This window comes from Arachis duranensis, chromosome 6 (assembly GCF_000817695.3).
Source record: "Arachis duranensis cultivar V14167 chromosome 6, aradu.V14167.gnm2.J7QH, whole genome shotgun sequence".
Lineage (NCBI taxonomy): Eukaryota > Viridiplantae > Streptophyta > Magnoliopsida > Fabales > Fabaceae > Arachis > Arachis duranensis.
The window spans coordinates 9,319,588-9,334,801 of record NC_029777.3 but is presented as its reverse complement, the minus strand read 5'-3'; the positions used below and the strand labels follow the sequence as shown (position 1 = coordinate 9,334,801).

General features: G+C 24.7%; 1 protein-coding gene across 1 annotated transcript; it reads right to left on the bottom strand.

Moving 5' to 3' along the window:
* Window positions 1-9,288: 9,288 nt before the first annotated feature.
* LOC107492584 (uncharacterized) lies at window positions 9,289-12,279 on the bottom strand. The gene is made up of 3 exons (XM_052262935.1): window positions 12,122-12,279; window positions 10,643-11,584; window positions 9,289-10,557 (listed from the first exon to the last, which is right to left on the bottom strand). Exons 2-3 carry the CDS (start codon window positions 11,570-11,572, stop codon window positions 9,289-9,291), a joined length of 2,199 nt encoding a protein of 732 aa, XP_052118895.1. The 5' UTR covers window positions 11,573-11,584; window positions 12,122-12,279.
* Between the last annotated feature and the right edge of the window lie 2,935 nt (window positions 12,280-15,214).

Here is a 15,214-nt window from a genome sequence, read left to right as displayed (position 1 = left end):
AAGGAGAGAACAACAAACAAAATTATAAGAGAAGTAGACATAATCTGATTCTTCATTGTTTTCTGTATCACAAAAATTATTTTGTGTACGAGGATGAGAATAAGATTAACTAATCGCTACTGTATAGGTAGAATCATCAAGGCACCTATTTATTTAATTTATAGAAGAGAATAAGGAAAAAAATGATTCAGCTTTAATCGATACTAATTAGTTAACTAAAATTTATGATTTTATTTACTCGTAATATATTTAATCAATATAAATATTATTTTTATTTAATTAATGATTGATTTGTATTTAATATCTATTTATTATATATTAATTAATTGATTGCATATAATATCCATTTAATATGCATTTAATATCCAATATCTATTTTATCTATTCTATTCTATTATATAAAAATCGAATTTTTATACTTAATGATAAGGTTGATATAGCATGCATCTGTTTTCTGATTTATTTTCCTGATTTATTTTTTTAACTCGTTAAATATAATTTAATGCATATTGAATATTTTATCTTTTTTTTCTTTTTTTTTTCTCTTTACATGTAATTTTGTTGTGTATTAACTTTGTTTATTTAATGATAAAATTTAATCATGTTAGTTCTATCATATAATAGTTTATTTTTCTTCTATATATTTTGTTTTGTATAGTTACTATTGATTTTATTATTTTCGTTTTCTTCATTTGTTCTTTATTTTTTTATGACTTGATATGAAAAAAAAGGCAAAGAAAGAAAAAAAATATAATGGCCAAAGGAGGAAGCTAGAAGCCTAAAGCAGCAATATCATTTTTCAGCATTATATTATTAATATGATTTTTTTTCTAACTTTCTTTAATATGAGCTTCATTTTTTATTCTTTATTATTATTATTAATACTTTTATTTTTTCTTTAATTATAAATCTCTTTATAATAATTTTTTGATAGAATATTTTTTTGGTCTAATAGATTTTTTCTATTTTTTGTCAAAAATAATATATATTAGGAGAAAAAAGAAGATAAAAATTAAATTTTAAAATTTAAATTTAAATAAGATGTGCAAAGGACAATTATTTAATTGAGATCTAGAATTTATTTAATAGATTTAAACTCTTTGATTTATTGTCATTGAAAATTTAAATACTATTATAAAATTCTAGATATTTTTTATCTTATTATTCTTAAATTATACATTATACCGTATATTTGAAGAGTTTTTTTTTTAAATAAGTGCGACATTATATACTTTTTTGGATACAAAGAGATAATGAAACTAAAGTGAGTAACAAAATTAATTGTATAATAAAATACAAATTTTTAGAATTTCTAGCATAATTAAAAAAAATTTAGTTTCAAAATAAGTTTTTACTATACTTTTTATCTTTTATTTGATTTTTTTATAATTTTTCTTGATTTTCTTAATTAATTGTAATAATTCATCACAAATTTGTATTTTGTAAAAAATATTGTCAATCATATAATATGAAAGACGTAACCAAAAAAATTTAAAAATATTGGTTAATTACAAAATAAAAAATTATGAATTGTATTTTAATTATGTTGTAAAATATAAATTGAGGTTATTTAAAATTAATTTTTTATCATTAATGTTAAATTATAATAAGGTAAAAAATAAAAATTGTATATAATAATTTAATTTAATTATTTATACTACTAAAATTATTCTTTATTATATCTCATTTTTTTATTCATTGATGATCTTTAATTGTCGATTTAAAATAAAAATTTGAATTAATTGAATTGATTTTTTTTCATTTAGTAATATAATTATTGTGACATTTGTTTTACTCAATAATATTTTCTAACTTATTTAATCCGATTAATCATCTTTTTCTTATTTTATACCAATTTAAGTAATTAAAGTTAATAAATTTTAGTTATTTTAATTCTTGCAACTTTTTATTCCAATAATATATTTTAATTAATGCATTAATACAATTTTAATATTTATATGTAGTTAATAATAATAATCTCATTTTAAAATGACATTTTATCCCCAATAAATATATAATATGTCTAATTGTAAAACTATTTTTTTATATGATTATATTAGACATATTTACATTCAATTTATTTGATTATTTAATTAGAGTTAATTATATTAAAACAATAAATTAAAATTATGATAGAATAATTATATTGTTATAATTAATTATATTTTTTTTATTTTTTATATTAATTCAGATATTTAGTTTCTTATTATTATTATTATTATTATTTTTATTCTACGTGTTTATTCTCATAAATCTTATTAATTTACTTTAATTTATATATTTGTTCTTATTACACCTAGAATTTCTTATTTATGTGTAATATATATTTTTATATGTTATACAAATATGATTTGATTCCATTAATTTGTAAATTTGTTTTGAAAAATCTAAAGCTAAAGCACAAAAAAATATTTATAGATATTTTACTTTTTTTAACTAAAAAATATAATTTTTTTATATTTGTTAAAATTCTAAGTTAAATATGAATATTAATTTTTGAAATAGAATAAATATATTTTAAATTTTTTGTATCTAAAAATAATATTCTATCAATGTTAGAATTATTTAAATGGATAAGTAATAGTGAATACATAATTATAAATATTAAAATTATTTAGATGGATAAGTAATAGTGAATATAGAATTATTTAGGATGGATAAAACTAAATACATTTTTTTATTGAAAATACGAATTTAAAAATATTATATTCAATTCTCAATAATCAACCTCTAATTGAAGCATTGTATATTTAAAAGATTTTCAAATAATGAAATAATTGTACGTATATACTTTTTTAAAGTTTAATTAATTCAAGATATTTATTGTCATTAATTAAAAAAGTAAATTAAAATGACAATTTAATATTTTATACTCTTAAAATATTATTTATTTATTTTTCTAGCATTCTCTGTTATCCAATTATCACGTTAATATAATTTAATTTAATAAAATTATTTATCATCATTTAATTGAATAAAAATTCTATTTTATCTGAAAATTTTAAGATTTCTCAACTTCAATATCATTCATGTTAAATCATTAAAAAATATAACTAAGAGTACAGAAGAGTCCCTTCATTCGAGAGTATGATTAAGATTAGAGAGCTTGGCTCTTGTGGTTCTTTGACCTTTGTCAATCAAAACCTTTTGTTTGTGGAAAAAAAGCTACGGAGGCGAGTTTGATGTGTTAGGAAGCAAAATTCTAAGTCATTATTCATATTTGAGTGTGACACTCATTAAACCTGAAAATCTAAATAAAATAGTATCTCTGATTTTAATTTCATTTATCCAAATAAAAAATAATAATGACTTATTTAATTCAACATTTATGACAATAAATGAGATCATCGTTATATAAGTCATTTAATGTGAAATTACTTAATTTGTGATTATAATTAATATATGTATTGCCAATAAATATATTAAGAAATAATAATTTCCTAACAATCTTTCACTTGGACTATACATATATATATATATTTCTAAGATAATCATATCTTATAAAATTTATGCGTACATCTGAATGTTATTTTCCTAATCTATTATATCTATTATATTCTATTATATTATATAAAAATCAGATTTTTGTACTTAATAACGAAGCTGATGTGACATACTTCATTCTAAAAGTATTTTTCGATTTATTTTTTTAACTCATTAAATATAATTTACTACGATAAATTAACTATATCAATTTATTTTGGTAGTATTTTTTAATTTATTTCTTTTAATATTCTGATAGTATTTTTTAATTTATTTCTTTTAATTTATTAAACCAAATTAATTATAATAATTATATATATATTTATTAATTGATTTGATTAATTTATTAATCAATAAAATAATAAATTTATGAATATACTAGACAATGAAATATTTTCAATTAATAATCATATCAAATCAAATCATATCTACTATGTCAAATTCAAATCATGTAAATTAAGGATAAAATTAAAATAAAATAATATCTTACTTATTCAAATTAAATGTAATAAATACAAATTAATTTTATTAGATAATCATGATCTTTTGATCTTTTATATATAGATGATCAAATAAATTTATAAGAGTATCTCTAATGTTTGGTATTAATTTTATTTTATTTTAGGTTTCACATCAAGATGCCACATAAATATTTATGGATTATATATCATAAAAACTTGATTTAAAATTTAACGTAAAATTTGTCACTCCAATGCTTAGTTTTATTTCAATTTAAAATTTAAATTATTTTTTATTATTTTAAATAAATTTAATTAAATTGTGAAAATATAACTAAAAAAATATAAAATTATAAAATTAATAATTATATACCATATTTGATTGAGAAAAAAATTTAAATTTTATAAATAATTAAAGTTAAATTGATTTGATCCATTTTTCTACCAAATTGATAAGATGATAAAAAATAAAATTTAAAGTACAAATTAATACATCTAATTTATTTGAGTAAATTTTAATTGAATATTTGTTACAATGTTACAATAAATAACATTGCAACGTTACAATAACACTATTAATGTTTATTTAATGGATGGCTTTAAACAAGCGACAATATTTTACTTTTTTTTTGTTTGTAAAGTGAGACGGTATTTCTTTATTAATATTAATATCCAATGCAAGTTTTAATTTTAAATTAGTTTATTTACTGTACATTTCAAAATTAATATCTAAAATTGATCTATTACTTATTAGACTTGCTCTAAGAATTATCATTTTTAAAATTCTTATTATTTTAACTCTTTTTTTAGATATAATTTCTTTTATATATAAATGTATTCAAAATGAGAAGATATAGATGGATATTTTGTTGATTGTTTGTTTGACGAATATCAAATATTAAAAATGACTCAATTTAAGCATCTTACCGCTATTAATGAAAGTTAGATCTGTAGTAATTAAGGTGACTAGTATATTTTTTTATAGTATTAGATAGAAGAATATTTATTAAAATAAATATACTCATTATAATATTTTTTTTGTCAATTTGTTATTTTTTACCTAAAAAATATTATTCATGTAAATATATTATTTTTTATCAGAAGTCATGCATAATTGATTGATAAATTTGTGTAAAAATACTCCTATGGTAATTAAACATCGTACCATTAACTCGCTAAAGTTAATTCCCCTATGATTATTTCAATGTATAATACTATTAGATAGAAAATTATTAGATTATATTTGTTTCTAATGAGGTGAACGAATTTTTAGACCTAATCACAGTTAGAGTTAAAAAAATTAGAAAAATACTAATAATATAAATACGGTTTGTTTTTAATATCCAACAATAATAATATATAAATTAAAACTAATATTGTTCGATACAAAATAATAAAACTTATATTATATTTGAATAATGAGAATTTTCTTACAAATCACATTAAATACATCATTTAATTTGCTTACATATAATTTTAAGTTTTCATTTGCTATTAACATTCTTCGTGTCTTTAATTTTAACATGTTATTTTTCGTAATAAATATATTATGAATTATGTTGAATTATATTAAATTAATTATTTTATAATTATTAAAATCAAAGAATATTTATAGATAATTGTGGGTATCTATATTTTCTAATAAGAGGATAATTAAATACATACTTAGACAAAAATAAGGAGGAAATAGAGGATATTTTTTTAAAACAGGATAAAAAAGAAAATCTGTCGGGCCTACACGAATATCCATTACCATCTCTAACTAATAACAAAAATTTAATTTGAGCCAATTTGAGATGGAACACGTAGACTTCATCTGTATTGACTATTGAGTCCTAAGATAATAAAAGTAATTTAGATTTGGGATTTAAACAATGAATTTAAGTTAATCTTACTCATTTAAATTAATATTTTTAGTCATTGTTATAACAAATATTATACTATTAAATATTATTATATTTAATATATATAAAAATTAGATAATTACAAAAAAAATTTAATCAAACTAAAAAATTATAATTATATATATTTTTTAGTCATAAATATTATTTACTAACGTAAGACAAAAAATGAATAATAATAATAATAATATACTATCCCAACAGTGCGGTTTCCATGATCCTTCCGACTCCTCCTGTTAAGGAAAAGGATGCTGGTACGGGAAAGGATCTTAACTCGCTGTTTTGCGAGAAATCTTGAATTCTCCTTATGTTAGATGTTTGGAATGACCTGATCTATGAATCTTATAACAAATTTTTTTTTAGTAATAATTGATAGTTTTTCGAACACTTTTGTCTTTTATTTTAGTTATTTCCATAACTTTTATAAAGTAATGCTCAAAATTTTCTATGTCAGAGAACCCTTAATTTGCACAACTTCACGTCTCGGCAACTTTGTTGAGTTATAAATTATTAGTTTTTTTTACAGCATTGACTTGGAGTAGTCCATCTTTATTAAGTTATTTTTAGGGCTCGATCCGATCTTATTGAAATTGTTTTGTACGAGTTGTTTGTATTTCTTATATTAATTTGTATTTCATCGTTTGATTTTAAATAATATTTAACTCAACTAATTTGAGTTGATTGAATGATCATTTTACTTATTTGTTTAAACAAATATCAGGAATTTGAATTTTATCTTATGTGTGTAGCAACTCATTAATTAGCAACAGACTCTTAAATGAAGTTTTAATTCGTGGTAGATTAGTCTTCAGTGTGCCAAGTTAAAAAATATTGTGAAAAAGATAGTATTTATCTTTATGGCTGGTATGCCGAATTGAAAAATATTATAAAAAGAAATAATATTTATCTTTAAAGTATAATAATTTTTCATCGATAGCAGTATTTATGGAGATTTATTATTGTTAAAATTCACCTGGGATAATTTTATTTATCGGTATCATATTCATTTTTTAAGTAAAACAAAATTATCAACGTTTGTACCTGGTAGAAGTTCATATTTTATGACATAATTTCTAAGCTTTCAAACTTATATAGACTTATGTCATTACAAAAACTATTACTTTGGTTGATATTTTTTGGTAACATTACTGAACATCATCGTTGAGAATTAGTTTGTGCGAAGAAAAACCGTAATAACTTTTGTTATTTAATAATTTATTCATTTGAAAAATGAATTATTATCCTTTGAATTGGTAAATATATTTTTCTCTAATTCCTTACACTATTTTGTTTGACAATAATTATCATAAAAAAATAAATAACCACAATATCCTATAATATGATGCAGAAAATAATTTTTTATTTTAAAAAAAATTCTGAATTGAGAAATAGAATTTAAAATAATATTTTTATTTTGTTATTAAAATTTGAATTTGAATTGGAATTTATTAACAACTTAATTTTTTAATTTCAATAGCAAAAACAAAATTATTTTACAAAATATTTAGCATCATCCAAAAGTGACTACACAGCAAAAAGTAGAGGCTAATGGTGAGCCTAGTTCAGGTGAGACTAATGCAAAAACTTGAGTTAAATATTAAAATAGTCTTTGAAATTGGCGTCGAGCACTAAAATCATTCCTGATATTCTAATTGCACTAATTATTTGAGATTGACAAAAATGCACTGTTAGTTTCTGACCCATTTTTCATTAACGACATGACAATATTGCTTGATGTCGTGGGTTGTTAATGATACGTGTCACTCCATGATTTAACTACGTGTAATGGTATGATGATGTGTTGACCAGTGACACATGACATGTTGATATGGATGGTTGTGTCACGTGTCCATTTGTTCCACATGTTGTAACAATATTCGTCCACGTATCATTCATTGTGTCATCATTATAGATGCACAAAATTAGTCCCTCACTTTGTATTAAGTTACTCATTTTAGTTCTTAAAATTGAATGTCTTGCACCAAACTCGTCCCTTCACCAGTTTTTTCTCCTTTTTTTAATTTAACATGTTCAATATCTTGGATGCACTAATTTCAATTCTATTTTTTCATATATCGTTTAAATACGAATGATTTCTAAAGACTTTTAAGATTTTAGTTTTGATTATATAATTTTTTTCTATAATAATTTAACATTAGTAATTTTTGTAGTATATAAGTATGTTATTATAAAAAAAGAATTATACGATTAATTAAGACACATTTTTCATAAAAATATATGTATTTTTAAACAAGAAATCAATAATTAAAATAAACATTTTTTTGTTCTTGTAAAATACACATTTCTATTGTGTGTAAATGGTCTAGATCGGAGGCATTTCAAGCACCCTCACTACCATCTCCGACCTCTTTCGTCCAACTTCAAGACGGCGATTAGTGGTATTTGCAAGAGAAAAAATATTTCATAAAAGTAGTGAAAGAGGTCAAAGATGGTAGTAAGATACTTGAAATGCCTTTACATCAACTCCAAGACGGTGGTTAGGGGTATCTGCAAGAGAAAAATATTTTATAAAAGCTAAGCACTTCTATTTGAATAACATGTGAAAAAATAGAATTGAAATAAATGCATTCAAAGATATCGAGAATTTTGAATTTATTAAAAAAATGGAAAAAAACTAATGAAGTGACTAGTTTGGTGTACAACATTCAATTTCAGAGACTAAAATGAGTCACTTAATGCAAAGTGAATGGCTAATTTAGTGCATCTACAATAATAATATAATGGATAACACGTTGACGAATACTGTTACGACACGTGGCACAAATGGACACATGACCAAATAGTTTTGTGACACGTGGCACAACCATTCACATCAGTATGTCACGTGTTACTGGTCACCACATCATCCTACCATTACACGTGTCCAAACTATGGAGTGACACATGTCACTAATAACCCATGTTATGAAGCCATGTCATCACGTCATTAATAGAAAATAGATCAGGGACTAATATGGTACACTTTTGTCAATCTCAAAGACATAATTGATGCAATTGAAATCTCAGAAATTTCAGTGCACAGAAACCATTTTGGAGTTTAACTCACTAAAACTCACCAATCTGAAGAAGTCACACTAATCGTCCGTCGATGTTTAGCGATTTCAACTCTCTTCAATTTTCCTGTGAGGTTGTCTAAGATATAGTTAAATAGTTAGTTAAGAAAAATGAGTTTGCCATCAATTCTAATGAAACTAGAAAAAATGATAGAACATTCTAATATAAAGTTAAATTCTAAATTTGTTCTGAAATAAGTTACTATTCTGCCAATAGTATTGCTTAGACCGAAAAATGTTTAATATGGCTATTATTCTCTTTCCAACACGAACCCATGGTTTTTCTTTTTTTTTTTCCCCTTGAAACAATTCAACATTATTGGCAGATGCATGTCTGCAAAAGATACAATGGTCAATACTCAACTGGAGAATATTAATTCTGCAAGAAAAAATAGCTCAAAAATAGGTTGTATATCAGCCTTTCACTGACATCACTCTCCATAGCATATCCTTTATCATCCATGACATGAGCTTTATCAGATAAATGTTGAACTTTTGAAGCTTGAAGTTGTAGTTTTTCTTCTAAATCTTCATCGTCGATATCTTTGTTGTTAACATTGTGCTGTGCATTAGAGTTAGTTTCCATTTTTGGATTCTGTATCCTTTGTTCATTATCTTCATCTTCAAAGCTATTAGATCCAATATGTTTATTTACGGTGCTATTCTCTGCACTGTCCTCATTTGCGGCACTAATTTCTCCTTTGTCTGATAAATTTTTCATATTTGTCTGGGTGCTCTCCTCATTGCCCTTGAATTTATATTCACCATTACCTTCACCATCTTTGGTTTTGATGTACATCTGCACACCGTCCATGTTCATAAGGCTAGTTTCATCTTCATTTGATAAACTAGCCATAATTGGATTCTGTTTATCAACTTCGTTGCTCTTGCTTTCAATGCAACTCTGTGTTCTTTCTTCGCTGCCATTGCTTTCAATGTGAATCGTTTCCCTCTCGTTGCTCTTCCTGCTTTCAATGTGACTATGTTTGCCATCTTTGTTCTCAGTATTCTCTGAACTATCCATATGGATGATACCGCGCGCTTCAACTTTTTCTAGTAAATCTACCATATCTAAAGCCTCTGTGCTCTCTTCACTGCCCTTCTCATTGGTTGTAATATCTAAGCTATCTTTTTTATCAGCACTCACTTCAGTTGTATATAAATTTACCATATGTAGAGCATTTGTGCTCTCTTCACTGCCATTTGTATTGGTAACACTACTTCTCCCATCGTCGTATTCGGCAACAGTCTCTGCGATATTTTTCTTCTCAAAACTCCGTTCAGCTTTATTGGATGAATTTCCCATATCTGGAGCCTTTGTGCTCTCTCCACTGCCCTTTGCATTGGCAACACTATTTCCCCCATTGTTGTTATTAGCGATAGTCTCTACACTATTTTTCTTCTCAGCACTGACTTCAGCTTGATGTGATGAATTTATCAAATCTGGAGTCTTTGAGCTTTCTTCACTGCCGTTTGCATTGGTGGCAACATTTTTCCCACCATTGTTTTTGGTGAGAGTCTCTGTGCTATTTTTTTTCGCAGAACCCAACTCAAAAGGCCCTAGCTTAGCTTCAATATCCTTGACAACAAAGTTTAGAGATCTCACATCCCGGGCCTCTGCTAACCTGCTGCCTGGTGATGCCTAAAACAAGAAACCATATGTTTGAACATTGAATATACAACTTTATCTAATGAGTTCTCCTAGTAAATGCTTTAGCTAAACTGACCTGTACAATTTGCTGTACCCGTCTTTGAAGATCTTCCCCAGATGCTTGCTTGTACATGCCTTTAAGCAAGTGCCACAAGTGAGAACGAACATCATCTGCGCAGTGCTTTTCGATCACACATTGTGCTATAGCAGATCGACAACCTAACGAATGAAATGGACAATCTACAAGCTTCATGGGACAAACAGTGATACAGTGTCTGTCCATTGCACGCCTCATAATGCTATCTGAACACTTCTGCTCACATGGAATTATTTTGAAAGGACAAATTGAGTCATGCTTTTCCAAATGTTTTGCAATTAACCTTGCATTGCATCCCTCATTTTCGCAGAATAGAGGTCTGAAGTTACAATGGAAAGCATGAACAGCAAGATCATCTACAGATCTGAACTTCATAGCACAATGAAATTCATTCTTGATGTCAACATTCTTTAGAATCGCCTCTGCAATCGTTTCTCTTCTTTCCAGTGGCCAAAAACCAGTCAGTTCCATCTCCTGCATGAAATCATCAATCTTGTCTTCTCTCATATCAGTGAGTAGCAATCCAGAAACCCGGGTAAATAAATTCCTCTTTGAAATAGCAAAGTCATCAACAAAGTTAGAAATGATATCAAAAGGATGATCCGATTCTTCACCATTAGGACCACCATCCAAGACAATAGACTCAGCGACAAACGTTTCGCTTCTCTGCGTAATATAGATTATCATTTCCTTTCTCAAATCAACAGCCACTGAACCAGGAGTCTTGAAGCTCCCAGCTGTGCTATCAACACAGGAAGTTGCTAGCCCTGGAAGCAACATTTGCGCCAACTTGTAAACTACTTCTGTATCACAAAGATCACAATAAAGCATAGAACCCCCTTCCATTTTCTCTTCTTCAACCCTCTCTGAATTGAGATCCACCTTGAAGTCTATCGTGGGCGGATTCATGCTTATTAACTTCTAGAAGAAGAAAAGGAAAAAAGTGAAGCTTCAGAAATAACATATCATTTTACACTCTTTGATATGCCCAAAAAGAAAAATTCAAAGTTCTATTAACTCATCATTCTTATGCTGTCTGGTGAGTAATTTCTAATTTCTATCCTATTCTATAAGACAACAGAAATAAGCATATAAAGCACAAAATTGAAGAGACATCGCACAATTTGAAATTCCAGATGCTATCATCATTTACTAAAAACCTAAAAAGTCTAAGATACTAAAACCTAACAAGTCTAAGATGAAATTATAGATCGGTAGCTAAACGAACAAGTAGTTTATAGCAACCAACAAATTTTCACATGTCAGCTTTCTGATTTCTCAACATTTAACCTAATTGAATTGAGTAAAATCAAACCTTCTACGACCAGAACCAATGCCATTAAATCTGAAGCCTCGGCAACCCTTCTTAATTATTATTATTATTGTTTTTAACATCTCAAAATTATAATGTAAAAGAATTGCAGAAAAAAAAAAGCTTACCGAAGTTGCGATCTTTACCGAAGTTGCGATCTTTAAACAATGTGAATCATTAATTGCACAATGCTTGTGCTTGAGAATTTTGAAGGAACATTCGCCTTTTTAGCTGGCCGAATGGCACAACCTCCATTCCAATTTTCTTGTATCTATGATCTCTTTGTTTTGCCAAATCTTCTAATTCTACAATATTTGTAGTCTTTGACTGTTTAATTAATTTGTGAAACTTATATATATTTTTTTCAATTAGATTTATATCTAACATCATTGTTATAAGTACGTTAAAAAAATAAAATGAAGAAATAGATACCAATATCGTTTATTTTGATCCTTCATTTTTATAATCATGTATTAAGTATTAACTATTAAAATTAATTAATATATATTTATATATTAATATATAATAATTAATTTTAACGGTTGATAGTATTTTTCAATATATTTCTATCACTGTCTATCTGAGAAGGGACACTTTAATGAGTTGTCGTGTCTGCGTGTCGGACATATTTTGGACACGACACTCACTGACACTCGTCTGACACGCGTGTCTGTGTCTAATCGTGTCTTAATAAAAAATAAATTTTTTTTTTCCATACACATTTGGATACACCTAAATACCATCACGTATCAGCGTGTCCAATCTTATTCTTAACATATATTCTTAAAATAAATTTAGATATAGTATATATTATTATTTATTAAAATAAAAAATATTTTAAATACTTGATATAATTAAAATAAGATATTAAAAATAATTTAAAAAATTAATTTATATTTTAATATTAATAAAATATTAAAATATTATTACGGTTTATCTAAAAACTACTTTATATTTTATATGTATGCATGTCACAGTGTCATGTAAGATTTTAAAATTCGCGTGTTAGCGTGTCCTGTATCCATGTCAGTGTTCGTGTATTATAGATAAATTATGCTTTAAATTTATATCATCTTATTATAAAGAAGGATAAATACGATAGAATAATAAAATGTTATATTTTTTCTTAACGCTGTTATTGCTCGATGAAAGAAATGTCAACAATTGATATGTTGATGTTAGTTTAGCAATTTCTGAGATTTAAGGAAGACTTGATTGAAAGAGAATTGGTAAAAAAATTTAACATTTGTTTGTATGTTATTGATTTATAAAAGACTCAAGTTAGTATTGATAGTATGGTGCGATTTGATTTGAAATTGATTTCGACTAGATAGTAAGACAGTTTTTTAAAATCAGGGAACATAGCTTAGGAGACAATTATCAAATTGTATTTGGCAAAAACAATTATTTTTGAGTTATGGTCATCGAACTTTATATTTTATATGTATACGTATTTTCGTATCAATGTAAAATTTTAAAATTCATGTATGTGTTAACATGTCCCATATCATATTGTATCTTGTATTCGTGTCAACGTCGATGCATTATAACTGTCTATAACAATAAAGTTCTGAGGCAGCACAACATGCAATTGTTGACCATTAAAAAATAGTTTCATGTCAAATTATTTCTTCTTTGGTAATCAAGGTTCCCAGGAAATTTTAAAAAGCCACTCATTATTGCATTAATTAAAGGCTTAAACCGATAAGCTTTTCTCACGTGTTTATGAAGATGAAGGAAAACTAAATGATTGAGTGGTTTTATGTGAAATATTAATTAAAAATGGTTAAATAAAAATTTAATTAAATATATTAAATTATTTAATATTTTTTAATTAATAATTTTACGTAAAAATAAGTACAGTACTTGAGTGTTTATCGAACGGTTAATACACGCCACTTCAAATTCTTCATTTTCAGTTGAATTTTCTTCTTGTTCTAAATTTTCCTTTTGCAGATGCTAGAGGGGTCCTGCAGCTATTACCTACTATATGCAGTGATCCATTGCTATTTGAGAAACTCCGAAATTTAAAACACATACGAACTAAGATGTACGAAACCGACACGGATGATACAATACGAGATATATTGATATATGAATTTTAAAATCTTAGATAATATAAAAATACGCATATAATATAAAGTATTTTTTAGATAAATGGTAATGATATTTTAATGTTTTATTGATATTAAAATATAAATTAATTTTTTAATTATTTTTAATGTCTTATTTGAGTTATATAAAGTATTTAAAATATTTTTTGTTTTAATAAATAATAATATATACTATTTCTAATTTTATTTTAACAATATATATTAAGAATAAGATTGGATATACTGATACGTGATGATATTTAAGTGTGTTTAAGCTTGTTTAGAAAAGAATTTTTTATTTTTTATTAAGACACGATTGTACACAATAGACACGAGTGTCGGTGAATATCGTGTCCAAAATGTGTCCGATACGCAAACACAGCAACTCAGTAAAATAGATGTGCTTTGTAGTATATGTGAGTTAGAAAAATATCTATAAATATTTTTGTTAATAAAAAACGAATATAAAAAAAATAATGTTACATAGCGTTAAATATTATTATTTTTGTCAGTAATAATTTTTATTTATATTTATAGATGTTTGTATATAAAAATTATATAATTTGTATTTATATTTGTTAAAATTTTGTGCATATAAATTAATATAATTTGTATCTATATTTTTTAAAATTTATATATATAAATTAATAAATTTTATTTATTAAAAATAATTTAATATTTGTGTTGACTAAATAATAACTAAAAATACTAAAAGTTGTTAACTTTCAAGAGTTTTTCTAAAAAAATGTATTAAAAATCAATTATTTACATAAAATAATATAAATAATACAAATAAGATCAAACTAAATATATATTTTAATAATTATATTAAGTATAATGATTAATTTTTAACATATCACTCCAATGTTTGTTTTTTTTCCTTTTTGATCGTAACATATCAATTTTGTTTTTTTGTTGAAAGATAGTAACATATCAATGAAAAAGGAAAGTACAGTAGATAAGTAGGCCAAGAACATCAAACCCTAGGAAAGAAAACAATTAAGAGCAGAAAAGAAAATTTGAATCCCATGGGTATCTAGTATCTAGATTAAAATTGATAAATAGAGTTTGTCTTAAATTGATTTTTTAAATTTGATTTTGATAAAAAAAAAGTTATTATTAATGTAATTTATATTTAAAATTTTA